The sequence below is a fragment of the Moschus berezovskii genome, chromosome 17, assembly GCF_049115385.1.
Source record: "Moschus berezovskii isolate FMDL1 chromosome 17, NW_MosBer_1.0, whole genome shotgun sequence".
Classification (NCBI taxonomy): Eukaryota; Metazoa; Chordata; class Mammalia; order Artiodactyla; family Moschidae; genus Moschus; species Moschus berezovskii.
Genome location: NC_142476.1, coordinates 62,644,070 through 62,669,304, shown reverse-complemented (window position 1 = coordinate 62,669,304; position 25,235 = coordinate 62,644,070). Strand labels below are relative to the sequence as shown.

At 46.1% G+C, this 25,235-nt stretch overlaps 1 protein-coding gene across 1 annotated transcript in view; it reads right to left on the bottom strand.

Annotated features, from left to right (window-relative positions):
• ITPKB (inositol-trisphosphate 3-kinase B) overlaps positions 1–8,815 on the bottom strand; it is a 105,865-nt gene extending 97,050 nt beyond the window's left edge. The window contains exons 1-2 of the mRNA XM_055419780.2: positions 8,528–8,815; positions 5,043–7,176 (exon numbers count right to left, since the gene is read on the bottom strand). Of these exons, the coding sequence (XP_055275755.2) occupies positions 5,043–6,962 (1,920 nt within the window). The 5' untranslated portion in view covers positions 6,963–7,176; positions 8,528–8,815. The remainder of the gene's footprint in view (positions 1–5,042; positions 7,177–8,527) is intronic.
• Positions 8,816–25,235: the final 16,420 nt, after the last annotated feature.

Sequence of the window (25,235 nt, the reverse complement as noted above, 5' to 3'; positions counted from 1 at the left end):
CATACATAACCTACAATGCCAGTATTTCGTCTCTTAACAAAACCCACAGACGGGAATTCCCCGACAGTCCCGTGGTTAAGACTCTGCCTTTCAATGCAGGGGTTGCGGGTTCAATCCCTAGTCCAAGAGCTAAGATCCCACAAGGCTTCCAGCCAAAAAAATAAGACATAAAACAGAAGCAATGTTGTAACAAATTCAATAAAGATTTTTAAAAAAATCTATAGACCCTTCCATGCTGAGGGTGTGCCCACAACACAATATAGAAGAGTTCATGAGTTAATCCTGAATCTCTGATTACCTGAAGTCTACAAAGTTTGTTCAACCAGGACATAAAATTATTTCCATTAACTGCTTTAAATTCTACCTTTAGATAACTAAATTGAAACCTCACAAAATAAAATAAGCCTAAACAATGTTATCAATGCTCCTAGGAATATAAATAAACTACAGAGGACTAATCTAATCTGTAACTACATTTACCTGGTATGTGCCAACAAAAATCAGAAAAGGGACTCAGTAGCATCTCAGTGCTAAAAACAAAAGTTCTGAAAATGCTTTATGTAACACCTAAAATGCATTTCTCTAAAAGCAAAAACTGTCCAGTTTAATGTTGGTTTTTTTGTGTTGTTGTTGTTAAACCTTAAAGTCCGGTAAATCTTGAGGTGTGTTTTTGTGATACCTAAATACCTATCTGTTTTTCTCTGTCTCACCTTTACTTGAAGGATTTTAAGCTGGATGAATTATACTTTCATCTTTGATAAAACGAGTTCTTTGAAGTGATGTTTTGGCTCTGCACAGGCAAAGCCTCAATTTCCAAACTTAAATATCTGAGGAGGCCAAAGCCCTCAGATAAAAGAATCCATTTTTCACTTTTCAGGTTAGCATGCTGGCATCCTACCAGCACAGCCTCTAATATCAGTCTAATCATTAACGAGAATCTTGGGTATAGTACTGATTTATTTTGAAGATGCTTTTTCAATGTGAAATTATAAAGAACCATTCTTTCATGTAAGAGAAACAAAAGAAACAGATCAATGAATGGATCTGAAAGAAAAGCACACAATTAAATATGCTCTGTTTCAGACCCAACTGCCTGAGGTCCACACCACAGAAATCTTGTCACTTTTCCAGACTCTCCTATACCTATTTCATATACAGCAGGTTTTGAATCCAATCTCTAGAATTACATAGTCACACAGAGTTACAATTCTACAGGTCCCCGTGAGATCATTCTCAAGCAGAGTGCATATTTTAAAAGGAGGACTCTGAGCCAGAGCTGCAGTCTTTAGGTCCCTTTGCCTCTCTAGAGTCTTGGTCTCCTCCCTAAACAGATCAGGGTAACAGTCAAAACCTCACATAAATGACTTGAGGTTCTCTCAGATCTGAAAGGTCCTAAGCCCCTTCCAGAAAGACCCTTGCCACACACCTGAGGAGGAAGTGTGACCCATCTTAGGGAAACAGCATATGCAACCTGAACTCTTTACCCCATAAATCTGGGCCTTCAATATTCTCCTCCAGAATTTTCCACTTAAAAGAACTTACTACTAGATTCATTTTCCCCCCAAAGATCCCTCTAAGATTTTTAATTTTTAATTGGAAAAATTTCACACTTTTAAAAACCACATAAAGCCATTTTAAAATGTTCAAATTTTTTACCATGTATATTAGTTTGCTTTTTGAACCTAAAAAAAAGACAACTAGTTAACACAAAAAAAGTAAAGGAAACAAAATTTCAAAGGCCCTGAAAAAGTAGTAAGCACCAAGAAGGCAAAGATTTTGTATTATACTTATTTCTATGCCCCCCAGATAATCAGACCAACATTTTGTTTTTGTTATTGTACACATGACTGACAGTACGATTTTGGAATAAATCAATAAAAACCTATTTTTTAAAGTAAAAAGCATGCTTTTCTCAATTTAGTAAACCTGGCATTTCAATGGCCCATTTAAATGGATTAACAGAAGGAAGTCAAGAACTGTTGGTTAATTTCTAGTTGCCTTAAAGAACAAGTGAGAATACCATTCTTCCTCAGGGCAATTCACTTCTGTTCAGATCTTAGAAAAAGAGTAAATGCGAACTTGCCTGAATTTAAGCCATTGAACACAAGGCACGAACGACAACTACTTCTGAGCAAATTTCAAGCGTCTGATCCTTTATAAACAGACACACAGGTGCAAAAATTTGGAACATTCTATTTCCGAGACAAGCATATCTGTCAGACTCTTCTGAAGCCTGAAGCCCAGGAAAGGCCTCAAGCACTTTGCATGTTTCTGAGGGTGTCTTTACAGCTCCTACCCAGGGAAGCAAATGAGCAGAGAAGGTTCTCACCACACACCCGTTCAGTAAAAAGGCCTCTGCTAATTTGCATCATCTAAATGGCTAAAGAAGTTTCAGAGTGTGTTTCCAAACGACTTTTCACTTTGTTTTTAAGTACAAGGACGTCTTCGAATCCCCCTGCACCGAAAGCTGGGGCTTCTCACAGGCAAGGAGCAGGCAGAGAAGCCAGAGAGCAGGAGAGCTAACCTGGCAGCCAGGCTTCAGGCTTTGCGGGGCTGTCACCTCCACCGGCAGACATGTCACACACAGTCACCCCTCACATACGTCACACACAGTCACCCCTCCGCAAGAGCACGAGAAGGTTTAATTCTGTGCAAAGACAGGGCGGCACACAAAAAATATTCTCAGCATGGGTCTGAGGGTCAGGAGTTGGTTGTGTGACCGCCAGGCTGAACACTCAAGTTTTTTCCAACCTGTGCGTCCCAGTGGGGTGTTGGGAGTGTGTGTGGGCATGTGTGTGTCCCTGAGTGCAGGGCAGCAGTGCAGACAGAAGCAGCACAGTCCAGAGACTGGGACTGAGTGTTGACTGAACCTCAAACAGCGCCAGCTCGGGTTTTATCTGTAAAACACTGAACAGCCCAGCCGAAAGGCCCAGTCAATCAAGTTGTCTGGCCTTCTGTAGACAAAATATCCATCTCAGGTAATCAAGTGATTTTTGACCCAAGGAACAGATGTTGCGGTGTCACTGATAAGGCTCCACCATAACAATCTGTACAAAAAAAGAAAACTGAGTTTATCACTCAACCAAAAACTCAAAAGTCCCTAGGATCCCATAATTTCCAGTTGGCTACCCACCCTTCCCTCCCTCCACCCGCCCCCCGACTCGCCCTCGGCCTCATGTGATTCAGAAAACGAGGCTGGCGGGGGATTTTTTTCCCTGGCCCTATTCTGTGGGTGTCTGAAACCTTATTTAAAGGAGAGAGGTACGCTGGACAGCCGTCAGGCCTCATTTCCACCTCTGGACCTGTTCGCTAACTTGATACCACTCAACCCTCTGGTTTCTCAGCTGGCATCCCTCTGGCAAATGAAAAAAAAAAAATTATCACCTGTCATTATTTATCTCCCCTTTAACTCACTTTCAGACAAGAGCCCTTTTCAAACATCAGGACACACAAAATACTTTGAGAGCCAGCCAATAGGAGCTGCTAATCCACCACTAGAAAGGGCAAATGGAAAGTTGGAGAACAAGTGAAAAAAAAACTTGGCTGTGCCGGCCATGCTCCAGGGTTTAAAAAGCCAAAGGCAGGAGAGGAACAGAGGACCATCTCATGGGCCTTTAATTGTGGATAAGAGGGCAGAAAAATCTGGGCCATACCTTCAGTGAAAAGCATATTCCAACTTCCCTTTACCACCATCCCCTTCCCGGTGGACCAGATGTGTCCATGTCAGATGTCTTGTGCTGGCCACAAAATGCCAGGGTGATGGGAACCACACTTTGCATATACCATTTGCTTCCCCACCATCAGCAGAAAGCAGAGTCTCATGAAAAGAAACACTTGGTCTTCTAATATTTGGACTGTGATTTCTGAAGTGGGAGTGTGATAGAAATATGCTTTGGAGTCCAAAATACCTTAGAGAAGAATGTAGCCTAGAAATATAAAGTTCTCAGCTGCTGTGCCTTAACACATTGAGTGAACAGTACGTGATACTCAAGATTAAGTCGGAAGACTACCTACTACAATAAAAATGCAGACTTTCCCCCAAGGCAGCACAAGAACCCCCTCACACACCGAACTAGGAAATTCCCCAGACTCTGGAAAAGCTTAGAGAAAGCCCAGACCTTTTCAGAAGCACTAGGTCTTCTGTACGATGCTCTGATCCTCCTAAGAGTGAAAACAGGCTAGCACTGAGATAAACCATGTACAGAAATAAACCCCTGTATACTGCCATAGCCAGAACATGTCAGTGTGCTGAATCACAACAGATGCACTTGGAAATGTACTTGAAATGTTCATGTACCAGACAATAAGCATGTCCATGAAGAAGTATATACCCAAGGGGTATCACCCAGGTGCTTATCTCAGGCAATTCAACCTACTGTAATATTCTGTCATTAAAGAAACTGTCTCCTTACCTCAAAGCATGGTTTTCATTTTAAATCATACAGCAGACTGTACCTTACTTCTGTCAGCCCCACAAATATTGCAACATCCTGACAATTTACTGAAGTGAGGTGGTTCTTCACCCAACAGACACGGCCATTATCTACAGGTTTCAGGGACCTGTCACAGAATCACATCATTCATTTTCCTGATCTATTAGTACAGGCTGAGTTAATTTGCTGACATCCTTGTCAGTTTCCCCTCTGCCTAAATGAATCACAGAATTAAAGTGTTTCACCTGATCAGGCAAAAGCTACAGCTCTATTCTCTATCTCTGGAGATTAATCAGGAAGCCTTCGGTAACACTCATAAATATGATCTTCCCAAGAAGTGAGTGGTGACCTACCAGAGGTACTTTTAAAAATGTCTTTTAAGATGTACATGGAATAGTAACAGAAGTGACTCCAATTTGCTGTCCAAGCTACAAAGCGCAGGGCCAGGGCCCAGGCGCCTCCCCAGGAAACACACCTGGAGAGAATCACAGGTTGTGACTGCCCCAGGGCCCTGGTCAGGGTCTTCCCGACCCAGTAGAAAGTAAGAAAAAGGGACACACGGGCATGAAAGCAGCACAAGTTCTAGAAAAATCTCAAGGCAAGACATACCACTCTGGGCTTCTGCTGGTCCAGGGTATGCAGGAAGGCAGAGTTGGGGTCCAGGCAGCGCTCAGGGTCACTGGAGATGTCCTCCTCCGAGTCCTCATAGGAGGAGGAGAAGCCAGTGGAGGAGGCAGAGGAGGACGACAGTTTCCTCAGCGGCAGGCTGCCCCGAGGGCTTCCCTGGGCCTCCTCCAAGGCCCTGTCCTCCTGGGCATCCGCATCTGTACCCATGTCTGTGATGATGACGGCAGGGATGCTGTTTCGGCTGCAGGCCTCTCCCAGGGAAGGCTTATCCTTCTGTGCTGGGGAGAGCCGCTCTGGGCTGAGGTGGGCGTCTCTGCCCTGTGGCTGGCCTCCCCAAGTCCCCTTGGACTGCACTGCTGTGCCACACGTCCAGGCCAGACAGGCTTCTTCCATGGGGCCCAGCCAAACCCTGGAGGTCCCAGGCTGCACGCCCACCCTGTCCCCAGGACAGTACTGGGGTTCTTTCAGTTCTTTTGCTGCTTCCCAGCAGGGCAAAGGCTCCAGCATTCCGCCAGAGGGAACTCCCACCTCCACCTCCGGGATCCCTGGTTGTGCTGAGCTGCGGCCCCCAAGCAAGCCCAAGCCCGGCGTCGCGGACCCTTCATCCACTCTGTTAGAGGCCGGCGGTGCCTCCCTGACCACTAGGGCCCCACTCTGTGTCCCCTCAGAGCCTCTGGAACCCTGCCTGCACCAGGTCGGAGCCTCAGGGAGCTCCGCCGGACGCAGCACACTCCCAGTCCTCTCCTCTGGCCTTCGGTCCGCCTCAGGCGCCCCGGAGCCCGGCATGCCACCGGACACAGTTCCTCTCCCCACCTTCCCAGGGGGCTCTCCGCTGCGGGGTCCGCCCCTCTCTGGGGCCGGGCTTGTCTCACTGCCAAGAGACTGCCCCTGACTCTTGGCCAGGGCCTCCAGGGGGTAGGCACCCCCAAGTTCACGGGCCCTCTCAGACGGCTCAATGAGGGCAGGGTCGTGTGGATGGTGTGGAACGGTGGATGTGGCTCGGGCTGCCACTTCTGTGTCCACGGTTAAGTTCACTCTGACCGGTCCCAACGAGGGAGCTTGGGAGTTCTGAGCTCCCAACGGAGGAGACCCCCTCTTGTCAACTTCCATAGCAGTGGGTGAGCCACAGTGGGGTCTGGCAGGGAGCGCCTTCTCCATTCTCTCCGAAGCGCTGGGACACTGAGCCCCTGATCCCGACCGGGCCGCAGGGCGCAGAAAAGGTGCCACTACTCCCTCCTTGTCCTTGGAGAGGCGGACGCTGGGCGTGCCTCCTCTTCTCCCGGATTCGACCTCGGAAGTCTCCGGACATTGTTCCCCCCAGGACTTGGTCCTCCGCTCCTCGCTCTGAACCAGGACCCTTCCTGGGGGCTGACTGACGCTGCGCAAGGGGCACGGGGAGGGCGAACGAGCCCTGCCCAGACGCGGGCTGCGGGGCGGCTGCGTGGCGGAGCTTTGCGCCTGGATGTGCGCCTCGAACATGCCCACTTTCTGGTTCACCTGCACGTTCTGCAGCTCACGCTGCAGGATTCGAAGCTTCCTCTTGGCCTCCTCCGGCCCAGGAGGGGAGAGGGTACCGGCGGTCACCACCTGCTGCCCTTCCCCTCTTAGACGACCGGCCCAGCTCGGGCTACCCACGCTGCTGCCGCTGCTGCTATTCAGCCTGCGCCGGCCACTCCGCCAGCCCGGGGGGCTCCCGGGGTCCTCCGGTGACAACGACTCAGCTGGGGGGAAGAGGAAAGAGGAGCCACTCCCGGGGCTGAAAACGCTGCCGGGGCTCAGCACGGCCCTCCCTGGCGGCGGGGGCGTCTCGTTGCTGCTGGACCGAGGGCCGCCGCCGCTCTTCACCTGGTTGGCGCTATTCATGATCACCAGGCTGTTGAGGGCATAGCAGTACATGGCCATAGTACTGGGTCCTGCGCGCTGCCCGCCGCCGCCGCTCCAGCTCCGGCTCTGCCGCCGGCGTCTCCTCCTCCCACGGCTCTCGGCTCCCGGCTCAGCCGCGGAGGCCCGGCGGCAGCGGCTCCGCGCGCAGATGGGGCGGCATGGCCTGGGCGGCGGGCCGGGGGCAAGACAGCGGGCTCAGCCCCCGCCCAGAGGTCCATAAACAACAGCGCCGCTGTGAAAACACAAGGAAACAAGTCAGGACCCCAGAGGGAGGGTGTGGGGGACGGCTAGGGGATTAGGACGGGCCCCGGCCCGCAGAACCCCAATCTGTCGGGGATCCGGTGCCACTGGACGTCTTTATTTACAGGGGCAGTGCGGCACGGCGAGGACATAAATCTGGGGGGCCCCCCGTCGGTCGCCAGCGCGGTGGTGATGTGGTGCGCTGCGTGTGATACGCTTGAAGGTCCCTTCCAATTTCAAACGCTAAGAGTTATTTCCAGAGCCACGCGGGACGGGCGGGGAACGATGTACAACTACTTGAATCCTATGTGCGGGGCGCGGCAGGTTCTGAGCTTTCTGAGAGTGAGGACACCCTCTCCACCGTCTCGGGGTCTCCTCGGCTTTGCAAACACTGGCTATACCGGGTATAACGGGACAGCTTTTCGCCTCCTCCCTCCCCTCTCCCCATCTTGGGCTTCAGGAGGTCCTCGCTCCACCCTCTCTTGGCCATCAGGGACCGACTCGGAGGAAAGCTGATGTGAACCTGCTTTTCCCGGCCGCTGCTTGCGCCCGGGTCTGGGGCGACCCCTGCTTGCCTGCCGTTTACCTTCCTGACCCTGGCCTTGATGCTGTGTCCCTCGGCCTACGACGGCCTGGGCTCGCGGCAGGGCGGCAGCCGAGGCATTTTAAGCACTGGCTTTGTCGCCAGTCCCCAAACAAGTGTGTTTTGTGAGTGTGGGCGCGTCTGCGCGCGCCCGGTGTCGAGGCGCTGCGCGTCCCCTGTACCGGAACCAATACTTGCCGCCCCCCACCCCCACCCCGCCGTCGCCCCAGTGGAGGGGCGTGTGCGTGTGTGTGTGTGTGTGTGTGTGCGCGCGCGCGCACGCGTGGGGACAACGAGTCCGCGGTCCACACACCCAGTGCCCGAGGACGCGGCTGCCTCTGCGGGCTTCGAGACTCGCGCCCACACCGGTGGCTGTGCGTTGCTGCAGCAGGGCTGGAGCTCCGGCTCTGCAAACCTCCCGGGGTCCCGCTGTAAGCCCCAAGGCCGCGCGGCCGAGTGCAGGGCTTCTCCGCATCCAGGGCAACCTCGCCCGGCGCCAAGCCGGCCGCCGGGCGGCCCGAGCCCGCGGATGCCTGCAGCGCGCCGGGGAAGGCGGCGGAGAGCCAGCGGTCCGGAAGAGCAAAAGAGACGGCGAAAACTCGCCTCTCCCTTCTCTGCACGCCGCCCTCCCTTTGCCCGTCTCCCCGGCCCACCTCTCAGCGCTTTTTCGGATCCCAGATTCCTCAGATTCGCTCCAGAGCAGACAGTGAGGGGAAAGAGGGTTCGGAGGCGAAAGCCATTAAAAAGTCACCAAGCTTACCTGCAGTTTTTCACATTCCCGAGTTCTGTGCAGACTACATGACCCAGAGACGCAGACCTCGTAGGTGAAAGATGACTTTAAAAGCTTTATTAAAAAGCTCAGAAACGATTTCCTCACTTCGTTTGGAAGACAAAAAAAGGGGGAGTGGGAAAGAAGAGAAACCGGTCGGCAGGGGCGGGAGATCCGGGCAGTGGCGACGCCGGCCGGCCCTGCACGCCCTTCTGGGCCGTGGAGATACTACCCTGTCAGTGTGGGCTCCCGGCTACTTCAGCGTTTGTTCAATGTGCGATTAAAAAAAAAAAGTTGGGGCGGGGGGGGTAGGGGATTGGGGGTGGAGGAGGGAGGAGGGAGAAAGGCGGGGGCTTGGGGGAGGAAAGCAGGAAGGAAGTTGTGAGCCTGTCTGGGGTTGAACTCAGCGGAACAAGTTTTTCTTTTCTTCTTTTTTTTTCTATTGCTTGGCAAGACCGAGGGAGGGAAACACTTTAAAAAAAAAAGTTTCCATTGTTAGCTAACAACAAAAAAAAAACCTTTTAACTTCTGCGGGTTAAAGATATACGATCCATTTTCCACCCCCTATATCGAGCCTCGCTGATGGCTAGCTTTACGAAACTTTTTTTTGAAAAATGCTTTTAATAAAGTTTGAGTGTGCATTTTAAGGAGAGAAAATCATGGGGACCTTTTTAAGCATTTTAAACGGGCTAAAGCCTCACGTAAACGGTTTGTGTTCTTGTACACAAAGATGCAAATTTGAAGAAGGTACTTTGTGGGCACCTCGTTGCAGAGTTGCAGATTTTAAATGCACCAAAGTTGTATTTTGGAAGACTGGTTGGGCTGGGAGCTGTTAATGGTTTTGCAGTGCAATTGCTAGTTGTATAAACACGCCTTTGAATTGCACATTTTTCTGTTCTTAAATGCACTCAGCAAATGTGACATTGGCATATTTTTTGCACTTCATTCTCAAACTTATTTTAAGAAGGATAGTCCTGGAACTAAGAAGGCCTGGGATCCCTTGCTCAGTCTCCTGCAACTGGATCACTTTCCAGAGACATTTTCCCCCACCATCAGCAAATAATACCCGGCAGGGATATTACCCATTTAAGCTCTGGTGCTGCAAGTGTGTTTTGCATGATTTCCTAAATCCTAAACTATAGCATTTAGTGAAAAGAGGAAAAACCCAGCTGCCAGGCTCAGGAAATGTAAAATACTAAAGCCTGAATCAGTCCTAATATTCATATTAGTTATAATTTAGATAGAAATTTTGACTTTGCTTGTGGCAAACCTGTCTCTTGATTGTTTATGTAACAATATTGTATTAAGTGACAGAAGCAGCCTGCTGCTCCATCAGAAAAAGACGCATCTTAAATCTGAAACCAAGAGATCTTCTAGCTAAGAATTCCCAGGAATGAGACAATGTTGAGTCCTACCTGTTTTTGGTTATATTTATTGATTTATTTATTTTTTCCTGTGCTGGGTCTTAGTGGCTGTGAGCAGGCTTTCTCCAGTTGCAGTGTGTGGGCTTCTTATTGCAGTGACTTCTCTTATTGCAGAGTGTGGTCTCCAGGGCGAATGAGCTTCAATAATTGTGGCATAGGGGCTTAGTTGCCCAGGGGCATGTAAAATCTTCCCAGATCAGGGAATGAATTTGTGTCACCTGCATTGGAAGGCAGATTCTTAACCACTATACCACCAGGGACGTCCGAGTCCACTTGTTTTTTAACACGCCATGTTGAGAAGACTGAGTCTGAGTCCTCTCTCATTCCCTCTGTGAAGTGAAGTGAAGTGAAAGTCACTCAGTCATGTCCGACTCATTGCAACCCCAGGGACTATATAGTCCCTGGAATTCTCCAGGCCAGAATACTGGAGTGGGTAGCCTTTTCCTTCTCCAGGTCGCATCCCCTATAGAAGTAAGAAGTGAAGTCGCTCAGTCGTGTCCGACTCTTTGTGACCCCATGGACTGTGGCCTACCAGGCTCCTCAGTCCATGGACTTTTCCAAGCAAGAGTACTGGAGTGGGTTGCCATTTCCTTCTCCAGTGGATCTTCCGGACCCAGGGATTGAACCCTGGTCTTCCGCTTTGCGGGCAGATGCTTTACCATCTGAGCCACCAGGGAAGCCCACATCCCCTATGGTACTAAATAAAAAGATCCCAGAGTTTATTCAGATGTTGACTTAGGACTTGGGCAGTTGCTAAGGCATAGAAGTCAGCCCTACTCTTGTCCCTAATTCGCTTCCCTAAAACTCCAGGATTTGGTGATGGACAAGGAGGCCTGGCGTGCTGTGATTCATGGGGTCACAAAGAGTCGGACACAACTGAGCGACTGAACTGAACTGAAGTGGCAAGAAACCAGAGCTGCCAGTTCTCAGGAGACCCACTCCATGGAGTTTATTTCTATCATAGAAGATGCATACACCCATATCAATAAGGTGTTATGGTGGAAAGAGCTGGAAGAAATAACAATGCATACAGTGAACACAGAACCTTAGCTTTCCAGCCTCTGGGAACTCTCACTGTCACCTCACACACCAGATATCACTGACCTTCCCTAGAATTGAGAAATCCGAGCTTCCTGAATGTTCAATGAGCCTGAAGAGTTTTTGCTTAAAACGTAGCCAGGAACTGGTTAGGTATGGCATGCTGAAGAAATTCCTGCCTTGGGCTGGCAGTAGAACTAAATGATAGTTCTACCAGTCTAAAATTCTAACTGCGCTACTAAGGATGACAGAGATTAGGGGAAAGATGGAGCAAAACCTGTATCTGGAAGCCAGCATGGTTGGCTTGCATCTTGAAGCAGAATCTAGTAGCCTCCCTTGATTTTACATGAACAAAGAAAAAAAGTTATATAGCACTTAGTACTTATTATTATCCAGGCACTGTTTTAAGCACATTATATATATTTATATATTTCAATCCTTATAACAATCCTATGAGATACATACCATTATTATCCTCATTTTATATATGAAGAAATTAAAGCACAAAGTGGTAAGCAATTTGCCACATTGGAAGGACTGATGCTAAAGCTGAAACTTCAATACTTTGGCCACCTCATGCGAACAGTTGACTCACTGGAAAAGACTCTGATGCTGGGAGGGATTGGGGGCAGGAGGAGAAGGGGACGACAGAGAATGAGATAGCTGGATGGCATCACGAACTTGATGGACATGAGTTTGAGTGAGCTCCGGGAGTTGGTGATGGACAGGGAGGCCTGGCGTGCTGTGATTCATGGGGTCGCAAAGAGTTGGACACAACAGAGCAACTGAACTGAATTCAGTATTGTACTGGAGATCCTAGTCAGCGCAATTAGATGAGAAAAAGAAGTAAAAGGCATCCAAATTTGAAAGAAAGGAGTAAAATTGTATTGACTGACAATATGATTGCCTATGTAGACTATCCTATGGAGGCTACAAAGAAGCTACTAGAACTAATAAGTGAGTTTAACTTTTTAGTGTATTAGTTGCTAGGACTGTTGTAACAAAGTGCCGTAGATTGAGTGGCTTAGACAATAGAAATGTATTTTCTCATAATTCAGGAGCCAAGAAGTCTGAGATCAAAGTGTTAGTAGGTTTGGTTTCTTATAAGGCCTCTCTCCTTGGCTATTAGACGGCTATTTTCCCACATATGGTCTTCTCTCTGTGTGTCTGTGTTCTAATTTCCTCCTCTTGTAGAAACATCAGTCATATTGGATTAGGACCCACCTAATTTTAACTAAATTATCTCTTTAAGGACCCTATCTCAAAATATGGTCATTCTGAGGTACTAGGAATTAAGACTTCAACATGTAAATGTTGGGGTACACAATTCAGCCATAACAACAAGATTGCTGGATACCAGTATACCATAATCAATTGAGTTTCTACATATTAGCAATGAATAGTCAGAAATCAAAACTTAAAAAAAATAACATTTTAAAAATGTATTTACTTTTAATCGAAAGATAATTGCTTTTCAGTATTGTGTTTGTTCCTGCCAGGCATCAACATGAATCAGCCATAGGTATACCTATGACCCCTCCTTCTTGAGCATCCCTCCCACCACCTCCCCAGCCCACCCTTCTAGGTGGTTACAGAGCCCTGGTTTGAGTTCCCTGAGTCATACAGAAAATTTTAATAGCATCAAAAACTATGAAATACATAGGGATAAACACGACAAAAGATGTATGCAATCATAGAATAAAACCTGCAAAACACTACTAAGGAAAATTAAAGAAGATCTAAATAAATGGAGAGGTATACCATGTTCATGAATTGGAGGACTCAATAGTGTTAAGATGTCAATTCTCTCCAAATTTATCTGTAAAGCCAATGCAGTCAAAATCAATATCGAAGGAAGTTTTCATTTTTATAGAAGTTGACAAGCTGATTCTAAATTCGCTCGAAACTACAAAGGCTCTAGAAAAGCCAAAACAGCTTTGAAAAAGAATAAAGTGAAAGGACTGACACTATCTGATTTCAAGATAAATCTTTATCATAAAGCTATCATAATCAAGAATGTGTGGTATTAGCACAAAGTTAGACGAATAGATCCATTATATACATGTGGACATTTGATTTTTGATACAGGTGCAGAAAAGTGGAGAAAGGAATGTTTTTGACAAGTAGTCCTGTAACGGTTGGATATCCATATAAAAAAAAGAATTTCAATCCTTATCTTACACTATATGTAAAAAAACTAACTCATTATGGCTCATAGATCTAATTGTAGAAGCTAAAACCATAAAACTTTTATATGAAAACATAAGAGAAAATCTTTGGGGCCTTTGGTTAAGCAGCTGTTTCTTAGATACAATACTGAAAGCATGATCCACAAAAATTTTGACAAATTGAACTACATTGAAATTTAAAACTTCTGCTCTTCTGAAAAGCGTAAAAAGACAAGTTACAGACTAGAAGAAAATGCATGCAAAGTGTATATTTTACTAAGGACTTGTATCTAGAAGAGATAAAGAGCTCTTAAACTTCAGTAATAAGAGAACAGCTCAATAAAAAATGGTCATTGAAACAGGTATGAGTGACAAATATGCATATGCAAAGATGTTCAACATCATTCATCAGTAGGGAAATGCAAACTAAACCAAATTAAATACCATTAAATACTTATTAGAATGGTTACAAATATAAAAACTTACTTGATAAAATTGCTGGGGAGCCAAGCTCTCATACACTGCTAGTAGAAATGTAAAATGATATAACCACTTTGGAAAACAGTTTGACAGTTTCTTAAAAAGTTAAACGTACAAATCGTATGACCCAAGCAGTCCACTCCTAGGTATTTACCCTAGAGAAATGAAAGCATATGTCTATACACTATACATACGCTAGTGTCCACAGCAGCGTTATTTGAATTAGCCATAAACAGCAAACAACTCAAATGTTCATCAACAGATGAGCGAATAAACAAATTGTGATATGTCTATACAATTGAACACTATTCATCAACCAAAGAAATGAACTCTTGATATACATACAACATGGATGAGTCTCAGCGTAATCATGCTGAGTGAAAGAAACTAGACTAAAAAGAATACTTACTGTACAATTCCTTTTCCATAAAATTCTAGGAAACACAACTTAATCTATAATCCCAAAAATCAGATTTGGTTGCTGCCTAAACATGGGGAGCTATGGGGAGGTGTGCGAGACAGGGGAGACAAAGGGTCATGAGGTAATTTTTGAAGGTAATGGATACTTTCACTGTCTTGTTTGTAAGGAAATGTTTATATCAATGAAAATTTATCAAATTATAAAATGTTACATATGTGCACTTTAGTGGACTATATATCAATTATAACTTAATAAAAAATAAATATTAAAAAATTTAAAAAAATAAAACAATACAAAATAGCTATGGACAGATATAGCTTTTGCCAAGGCTATTATGGGCCCCCATACTAGTACCAGGCACAGTGCCTGACACATAATATCATCTCTGGGTAAAACATGAAATCATTCACTCGGTAATTCACTCAGGAACTTCATGGAATAACTCTGTGCCCCCTTCCCCCATCATATATACCTCTTGTTAAGTTATTGGCTACACTGTAAAATTCTTCAGTCTTCCCTTCTTTGTTCCTTACCAGATAGTGAGCTCTTCAAGGAAGTGAAAGTCACTGAGCTACCCTATGGACTATACAGTCCATGGAATTCTCCAGGCCAGCATACTGGAGTGCGTAACTGTTCCCTTCTCTGGGGGATCTTCCCAACCCAGGGATCGAACTCAGGTTTCCCACTTTGCAGGCGGCTTCTTTACCAGCTGAGCCACCAGGGAAGCCCCTTCAAGGAAAAGACCCTGATTTATTTATTTTCCTAGCTTTAGGTTTTAGCCCTACACAGAATGGATCTTTATGTTTTTATTTATTTATTTTTAATGTTTTTTTTAATTGAAGTATAGTTGACTTGCAATGTTGTGCCAGTCTTATATGTTTTTAAATTAAAAAAAAAGAAGCAATCAAATCACTATGCAAAAGAGCCAAAGAATCAGCACATCAGGAAAGCTGCCCACTCCTATTTCCTAGACAGAAGGAAGTACTTTCCACTGCCATACTTGGCTGCTGCTGCTGCTGCTGCTGCTGCTAAGTCACTTCAGTCGTGTCCGACTCTGTGCGACCCCATAGACGGCAGCCCACCAGGCTGCAAGCAGGCAATAAAGGGGATGATGTGGAGGTCTCCATCAGTTTTTCCCTCCTCCTACACCCCTTCCTTAAAATAGTTATAAAGTTTCCAAAACACCATTAGCCCAAGACATGGCTGAGGCGCCTCTCCTGTGCAGCACAGATCAAGGCCACAAAGAAGCAGCTTCCTACTGCCTTTCACCTCTGCCCCGGACTCTCTGACCCCTTCTTCACTGGTTTCCTTCACCTTCCCTGATCTGGGGAAGGCAGTAGATAACTCACTCCTTCCTTCAGGATTTGAACCACTGAGTGGGAGCTTGTGCATCAAGCCTGCAGCAGCTACTAGACACAAGATGATGAAGATAAACCCCACCACTGAGTCTAGGGGGAGACCAGCAAGGCATCCAGAACAGGCTGTGTGCTTCTTTCAGCCGCTGCCGGAGGGTAGGAGGGAAACAGAACTCAGTTAGATCTGAGGTTCTTATAGGCTCCTTCATTTACCGTAGCTGTGTGTCCTTAGGCAAGTAACTGAAACTCTCTGAACCTCAGTTTTGAGCTCTATAAAACAGAAAGTATTATAATACCCTCCTCCATGGTGTTCTTATAAAGATCTACTAGATAATGCACAGAGAAACACTCCAAAAGATATGCCTTCTTAAAAAGTACCTCTCAATCCTTTAACGCATCACACCAGAAAGATCCAAGACTTAGTGAATCTAAAAATCTGCCGCTACATAGCAGGTACTCGATAATAAATAGTTGTTTCCAGTATAAGATTCTTCAGTACCCAGAGACGCTTCCTTCCTATGATCTACTACTCTGATCATACTCCTGGTGATAGCACTAAGGGTGGAGAGGTTTGGGCAGTTTCTCTTTGCTCTATTTTGAGAAATTCTGAGGTCTAATGACATCTAGCTGCCTATGCTCACATTCAGGCACATGAAACTACATGAGAGTTGCCTGTTCCCAGCCCACATCCCCTTCTAAGTGAATCTGGCTGCCTGATCCTGCTTAGAAATGCTAGGTTATCAAGGGGCCACACTGGACCCACAGCTAATTAGACTGAGATGGACAAAGCTCCCAAAGACAGCTAATCCACAGGCTGCCTAATGACCTGGCATGAAAATATGAAGCAGTCAGTCAGATTGCTCTCACAGGACTTTGGAATCCTTATTACAGGAACGCGCAGAAGGATCATGTGGTAAACTTGGGGCTAGTATAGCACGTACAAGAGCTGTAGGCAAGAAACCAGGAATGAGGGGAGGGTTTCTGGGTGAGTGGGGAGTGCAGAACAGGTACAGAGACAAGAGAAACTCCAGCACCTGATGAAAGCCAGGAGAGAGAAAGGCAGGGAGTTGGCTTACCAGCTGGCAGCATGGCAAGAGGCTAGCGCATTCTGTCTGCCCTTAGATTTGTGAACAGCGGTGGCATTTCTGTGAATGACCCCTCCCTCCCCCAGACACCTAATACCTTACCTTACACATAAATATTTATTCATGATTAATTCCTCAGCCTAAAAAAACAAAAGCTATTTTTTAAAAGACACACACACAGTCTTGCTGCCCTCTGCCACTAGTAGTAGGTGATAGAATCCAGAGGAGAAAAATGCAAATTGTGCATGCTGTGATTCTAGGTTGAGACGAAGAAGAAAACTTTCCTCTTGACCCTCCCCGCAGGCCCCTTGTCTTCCTGGGTCCAGACCTCAGCATCAGTTCTTCCTTGTGTTATGAGAGCTTACTCTTCATTTCTTCCAGTCATTCATCAATCATTTACTAAACACCCCTCACTGCACCCCTGTTGTAATCAGCTCCCTTTGTCTCCTTCTCTTTGAGGCAAGAAATTGTAATGCTTCATTCCATCAACACCTGCAGGACCTGATGGAGAAAAGTTTCTTGATCAATGTTTGTTGCATGATCAGTATCTCCACCCCAGGCATGGGCAAGAAACAGAAGGATTTTTCGACCTTCTGTTTTGAGGTGGTGCTGGAAAGGGAAAAAACAAAGCTGGTTGGATCTATTCCTGCAGCAAAGCATCCATAGGTAGACCCTGTTTACATGGGGAACACTTATCTCGTTTCAAACAGACTTTTCGCCCACGTGAAAAGCAGATTTCTGCACAGTTGCATTGGCTCTGTTGCAGATCTGATTCAGGCACAGACATGCAAAAGCCGTGGATCTGCCATGATCTGAGCCAGTGGCTTATACATACAAATGCACTTTCTCCATTGTCTGCAAGCAACCGTGACCTGATAAGAGATGGAGTGAAAAGAAGGGCTCCTGCTTTCCAAACCTAACTGTGAGCTTAGCCAACTTAAACACTCAAGTTGAAATGTAGTGCCAAGACTTCGCTCAAATTTCAACTAAGTCGTTTGTTATCAGTTTAAGATACTGGCTCAATGGTTTGGCACCACAAACACCCCCTCTCCAGGCGTCCCCTCCCATCACTGGTCCTGTTTGTCACTGAAGAGGCTGCTTTTAATGTAAAGTTTAAAAACTGAAGGAATGAGGAGCAGCCTCAGCATCTACGTGATAACTTCTCTAGATAACTGGATTTGTGTGATATCTGTGGACACCCCCAGGACAAAAAGAAGTGATGAAGAAAAGCATGGAGGACATGTAAGTTAATGACATTTATAAGACATTTTCTTTGAAGTTATGATATAGTCTACCTTGGGCTTGAGTGGTCTTAACAGGCAAACCCAAGAGGGCCAGAGAGGGCCTTTGAGTCAAACCTGTCCCCTTAACTAATATTTTACGAAGAGGAAGGAAGTGTAAAGTTTACACGCAGAGTCTTTAAGGACAGAGTCTCAGAAAAGGTCACTGTGAATGTTCTAATACAAAATAGACAACTATCTCCAGCAAAAAGAGGAAGTTTCTTAGGCCTCCCATTTCTCCTGTCCCTCACAATAAAGGAACAGTATTAGCAACATGAGATCATATCTCTAGTGATTGCAAACCACCATCCATCAACACTGTAGGTGTTTAGAGCTTCCCCTGTAGACCCATGAACACAGCCTGTTTAGCTCTTGTTTGACTCAGGGGCACCTTGTTTCAGCCTTGGGTATTATTATTCATATTAAAGCCATTCATTCACTCATCAAACCATTCTCAAGTTTTCCAGGCCAGAGTTGGAGGGCAGGGCAGGGGAAGAGAAGGACAGGAGGAGCTATATGAAGAAGACTCAAAGTCTAGGAAGTTCTTCAGAGAACTCACAGACTAGAAAGGGAGTTGAGCTTGAAAACAATGATGACTCCTTGCCATATGTGGTAACAGCATTCAGGGACTCCCTGGGTGTCCAGCGGTTAAGACTCTGCTCTTCCAATGCAGTCTCAGGTTCGATCCCATGGTCAGGGAAGTAAGATTCCATGTGCTGCGTGGTGCAGCCAAAAGCAAAAACAAAAATCCCAGCAATCAAAGTACCTGGAGAGCACAGTGGCAGGCTGCCCTTGGGCTAGGGGAGGAGGTGGGAAGGCTCTAGAAAAGGGCACTGTTTGAACTGGGTCATAAAGACTAAGTTTGGTGGGCTACCCTGGTAGCTCAGCTGGTAAAGAGACCACCTGCAATACAGGAGACCGGGATTTGATTCCTGGATTGGGAAGGTCCCCTGGAAAAGGGATAGGCTACCCATTTCAGTATCCTTGGGCTTCCCTGGTGGCTCAGACAGTAAAGAATCCTCCTGCAATGTGGGAGACCTGGGTTCGATCTCTGGGTTGCGAAGATTCCCTGGAGAAGGGCATGGCAACTCACTCCTGTACTCTTGCCTGGAGAATCCCACAAGCAGAGGACCCTGGTGGGCTATAGTCCATGGGGTTGCAAAGACTCAGACACGACTGAGGGACTAAGCACAGCACAGAAACTCACCAGGCAAGGAAGAAAGAGTGTTTTAGGCAGAGGCCCAGCATATATAAGGGCTCTGGGCCTTCGAGGAGCAGGTGAAAGAGTGGTAAGTGGGTGTGGCTGGAGCATAGTGTGGGAGAGGGTCAATAGTGGGGGAGAAGAGCCTGCAACAGCACTTTGGGGACATGCAGTGAAGCTCCCTGTTTGCTATGTTAATAGTTTGGACTTTTATTAAAAATAATAAGGGGCTCTGAGGAGTCTGAAGCAGAAAGTGACACAATTACATTAGCATTTTAGAACCATCTCCTTGAGGCAATGTGGAGGGATACATTAGAGGGGAGGCAGAGGCCAATGCAGGGGGACCATGTTCTTAGAGCACCTGTGCTGGGTGCTAGGACTTCAATGATGAATTGAATGACATCCCTGACTTTCAGGAGCTTGCAAGCGAGGGCGTATACCAATTATCTATCACCATATATATTACCAGAAATGGGGACTTCCCTGGTGGTTCAGTCGTAAAGAATCAGCATTCCAATGCAGGGGACATGGGTTAGATCCCTGGTTGGGGAACAAAGATCCTACATTCCAAGGAGCAACTAAGCCTGCTTACCACAGCTAGGAAGTCCATGCACCACAACAAAAGATCCTTCATGATGCAAGGAAGATCCTGTGCACCACAGTTAAGACATGACGCAGCCAAATAAACATTTTAAAAAATATTACCAGAAACATAGTGCCTTAAAACAACACATATTTTCATTTTATTTTATTTTTTGAAATTTATTTTTAATTGAAGGATAATTGCTTGACAGTTATTGTAACACGTATTTATTATCCCAGAGTTTGTGTGAGATGCAATGTAGTTTACCTGGGTCCTCTGCTTCAGGCCACAGATAAGGTGTTGGTCAGGGTTGAGGTTTCATCTGAGGCTCAACTGAGGAAGGAACTGCTTCCAAGCTTACATTGCCGATGGTGGGATTCAGCTGCTTGCTGGCTTTGGTCAGAGGCAGCCCTCAGTTCTTTGCCATGTGGACCCCTCAGGATGGCCACTGGTTTCATCAAAACACTTGATCTGAGAAAGCAATAGAGAGAGTCTGCTAGCAAGACAGAAGTGGTAATCTTAAGATAATCACAGAAGTCACAGCTCATCATCTTCTCCATGTTCTATTGCTTAGAAGCAAGTTCCAGATCCCACCCACACTCAAGGGGAGGGGATTACACAAGGGCATGATCAGCGATAGGCAGAAATACTTTGGGGTCATTTTAGAGTCTGTCTCTAGGGAGGGAGACAGACCTTAAGCTATTTCAGAATATTCAAGGGAAAATAAGGTAGGAGTATTCTTGGGGGGTTGTGCATCCAAAGGGAGGTTATCTGGACCAATCTGCCTCCTGTGGTGATGCTTCCTTGAGAAGCTTGATTAAGAAGCCAATGCTGTGGGCCTATAAGATGTTGAATATCTGATCTTTTCCTGTTGTTCTGTTCTTATTCTTTGTCTTAAAAATCTGTGATGGTCACAGGTTGGAATTCCTACTCTGACATTTAGAGCTGTGTGAATCTGGAAGTTAGGTATCTTCTCCGAGCATCAGCTTCCATATTTACAAAATAGGAATACTGCTGCTTACCTTGCAGGACTCTTGAGGTTAAATGAGATGGCATCTACAGAAGAACCTACCTCAGGCCCTGCCACATCCAGGCTAAGCCAGTAACAAAGGTCACTAGTACAGAACCAGATGGACATTTGGCCTGTTCAAGGTCACGCACAAAGCAAGTCCCAGCTATGAAAGAGCCTGGGCTCAAGGCTTCTCCTGAGAAGGCTGTGATCAAGCCTGTCACAGATACAGCCAACATCAAGATCACCTCGATGGTAAAAGTAGGAGGCCCTTGCATCTTGTGGTATGGACACTCCATCCATTTGATAACTGCCTGATAAATACTTGCTGACTGCCCTCTAGGATGTGGGCCCCAAGGCCATGTCCTCCTCTCCAGATGCTCTGCCAACCTAAAATGGGCAAGTCCCTTCCACCCTTACTGTCCAACATTCATTTGATGGCATGAAACTGCCAGGCACAGAAGGGATGAAAAGCCAAGTCCAATATGGTGGACTTAAGAGATAGCAGAAATCCCTCAAGGTAATTCCATCTTTCTTTCCCAAAATAATCATAACCAAAATGACTGATGAGTATCTACTCCCCCATCCCAGGTTCTAGAGTCCACAACCTCCAACATTGAACTTGACTTCCATGGGTCCCGCAGTTTTACTTATTATGTGCCTAGCTAAGGCACCTAACTCAACTAAGACACGTGATTAAGGGTGGAAAGCTGGGGTAAGCAGGGGTGGGTGGGGTGGCTCCCAACTAAGGCGAGCTCAAAAGGTGGAGCTGGGGATAGGTTGGGAGCCTCTTCCTCCATCAGGACTCCTGAGCACAGCTTCAGTGATTAAATATCCTGGAAATGGGGCTCTAGAAGAATATCTCCCAGAGGAGTCCTGGGGCGTGAATGTTTGGGTTGAAAGCTTCCCATCCAAATTCCATCTCTTTGTGGTGCAATTGCCACCAAGTTAGATAGCTCACATCATGTGCTGCTGCTGCTAGGACACTTCAGTTGTGTCTGACTCTATGTGATCCCATAGACCATAACCCACCAGGCTCCCCCACTCCTGGGATTCTCCAGGCAAGAACACCGGAGTGGGTTGCCATTTCTTCTCCAATGCATGAAAGTGAAGTCGCTCAGTCATGTCTGACTCTTAGCGACCCCATGGACTGCAGCCCACCAGGCTCCTCCATCCATGGGATTTTCCAGGCAAGAGTACTGGAGTGGGGTGCCATTGCCTTCTCCGCATATCATGTGCAGGAAATCCCTATGAAGACTCCAGAATGCCCAGATGCATAAGAACTTCAAATATAGACATCTGTTCCAAAGACCACAGATATTCTGTAAAAGGATAGAGGTGGACTGTGAGATGCAAAGAATACTAAATCGCTCACATTTGGGAAGGTAGATTGTGAGAGGTTAGGAAAGCTTGTACAAGACTACTGCTTTTCCAGTGGTCCCTCCAGTCTCAGGGGACTGAACGTCCCCACCCTCTGTTGGTACAGGTGCTTATTTTGTATGGAGTATCATGGGGCAGAGCCCTGTAGTAGTCAGAGTTCTTAATGGCAAGCAACAGAAATTTGAGTTTAACCTTTATAAGCAGAAGATAAATTTATAGTAAAGGATATTGGGGAGCTCATAAAATCACTAAGAATGCTGGAAAATCAGGCTTAGGAAGTGGGGCAGGAAAGGGGGAGGTGCTGAGCCCAAGAACTAGTCCAGTGCCAGGCACGGCCATGTCAACACAGCTCATGGTGCAGTGGGTTCCTCCTGGGTGCAGCCACCACGGCTGCCCCATCACCACCAAGGTGGCCCTGCCAGACCCCTGCTTCTCTGTGCCCAAATCTGGTGGTGGGTGTGTCTGATAGGCTGAGCCTGGTCAAGATCTGTGCCCACCACAGAGAGGTTGGAATGTGGGGCTCAGAGGCTGGGCAGCTAAAAATGGTGGTGTCCACTGGAATCCCAGGGTTTATTTCAGGTCTCATAAAACCTTCTCTCTTTACATAATTAAAAAGCAGTTACCTGTAAAAAAGGGAGAAGACAAATTTATTCCTAACCATGTTGTTGAGTAGGCAGATTCTAGACTGTGAGGATAGAACAGACGCAATCCCTGACCTTGGAAAGATGACACTTGTGTCAGAAACAAGTAACAAGCACGTATTGAGTGTGTGACTGTGTTTGTGGTATTGCAAAGTACTTCAGAGAACGAGAGTGGTAAGAGGGGCATAGAGAGTCAGAGGGATGCTTTCTGAACGGATCAGAAAAGCATGTGTTTGTACTCCGTCACTCAGTCATGTCTGACTCTTTGTGACCCCATGGGCTGTAACCCACCAGGTTCATCTGTCCATGGGATTTTCCAGGCAAGAATACTAGAGTGGGTTGCATTCCAGATCAGGGAAGACTGCCCTGCTAAGGTGACGTCTGAGCAAAGAGCTTCAGGGAGGGAAGGGGAGAGTCAGGAGGCTCCCTGGCGGGGAAGATCACCAATGCAGAAGGCAGGTTGAGCAAAGGGCTTGACGCAGGAGCACATGTGAGCGTTCAAGGAACAACAGCTAAGAATTAATTAGCACATTCTCTTGGACTTCCCTGGCGGCTCAGCGGTAAAGAATTCATCTGCAATGCAGGAGACACAGTTTTCATCCCTGGATTGGAAAGATCCCTTGGAGAAGGAAATAGTAACACATTCCAGTATTCTTGCCTGGGAAATCCAGAGGAGCCAGGCAGGCTACAGTCCGTCTACAGTCCGAAGAGTTGGACATGATTTAATGACTAAACAATTCAATTGATTTAATGACTAAACAACCCAATTGCCACCAGGAGATAATAATCATAATGATATTTAAATTGTTTGAGTGCTTACTGTGTTCCAGGCACTGTCCTAAGGACCTTGCATACGTCATTTACATGCATTAGTCATCTCACTCTCACAGTTATGACATAAGGTAAATAAGATTATCATTCCCTCTTGAAAAGCACTGAAATTGAATAACAGAAAGATTAAATAAGTTACATAAGGACCAGTTACAGAGAAATGAAGTTTTCCCTCTAGTGAAACACGGAATAATTATTAAGTGAACAGGTAAGCATATACATTCCTCACAGGGGCTCAAGTACTTATAAAATGCAAAAAAATACTGTAAAATGAGGATATTGGGAGGAATAACGGCTAAATTCTTAGCTGTGAACACCCATGAATTATTCATTGCTAACAAAGAAAACACTGTCCCATTTGCCTGCTTTGCATTATAAACATTAAAAAAGTAGTTCATGTTTTTTCAATGTCTGCAATGAACATTTAAAGAGTACCTTGATTACAAGTATTTGTTATTGCTTAAAAATTGTCACTGATAATAATTAGTTCGATGAATAATATGTCTTTATTTAGAAAAATTGTACCTTTCACATATGCAGAGCCAAATATTCTCCTACACAGATGAAAAGTCAACCAAGGGCTAGATTTCAATTGACAGCAACTTGTGGCACCCCAAACCATCCCATCCATCTGTCCATCTGTTCATTCATATGAAAAGTATGTATTGAGTTCCTATTATATGCTGAATTGTTCATTGTAAGTTAAGATGTTGCAACATATTCAATGCTGGAGGGTGTAAAAGAGTATGCATTTTGGAATCAGGTGTGCCTGGTTTCAAAAATACTGGCTCAGCAATTACAGTGCAATTTGGGCAAAGCAATAAAAACTTCTCCAAGCTTCAAATTTCTCATCTGTGCAATAGTGATAATAATAATAACATCTACCTTCTCATGTTATCGTAAAGATTTGATGTTGCATGTGTAAAGCCCATGGAATCAATGCTTGGCTTGGAGTAAACGCAATAAATTATGTCCCTTGGGGTCCTGTTTCCTGGACAGCACTTCAGTCCTTTAGATTTTCTGAACTCCAGGGCCCAGCGTCCCCATACGCTCCTAAAGGGCTCCCAACCTTCCTCAATTATTCATCATCAAGAGTGCAGTCAAAGGCCCTTCAGGCAAGCTCCCACAACAGAGAAAGCCTGGTAGAATTCCAGAACAGGGTGGGGCTGGGAGCAAGAGGAAAGGATAGAAGAGCAGCAGAATCTGCTCTCTGTCAAAACTCACCTTTTTTGGTCTCTATTTTCCCAGCATAGAGTTTAATGTTAAACTTTATTGAAAGGAGGAAGAAATGAAGATTAAATTAGTAGCATTACTTCACTTTTTATAAATTGATGAGGACAGTAGGACTCAGAAAGGTTAATTGACTTGCCCAAGATCACACAGCCACACAGATGTATTTGAACTCAGGTTGTCTGAAACAAAAACCTGTCCTCATTTATTGGTGGGATCACCAGACAGAGCCTGAGACACGAGGGTATGTCATTTTTATTTGAAGTGCTCACGAAGAAAGCGGGGTGAGGATGGTGAAGGATGGATGTAGTCTAAGCTGAAGCTAGGTAGTTTTTCCCCTGGTGGCTTAGATGATAAAGAATCTGCCTGCAATGCAGGAGACCTGGGTTCGATCCCTGGGTCGGGAAGATCCCCTGGGGAGTGAGTGAAGTCACTCAGTCGTGTCCGACTCTTTGCGACCCCATGGACTGTCGCCCACCAGGCTCCTCCATCCACGAGATTCTCCAGGCAAGAATACTGGAGTGGATTGCCGTTTCCTTCTCCAGGGGATCTGGGGAAGGGAATGGCAATCCA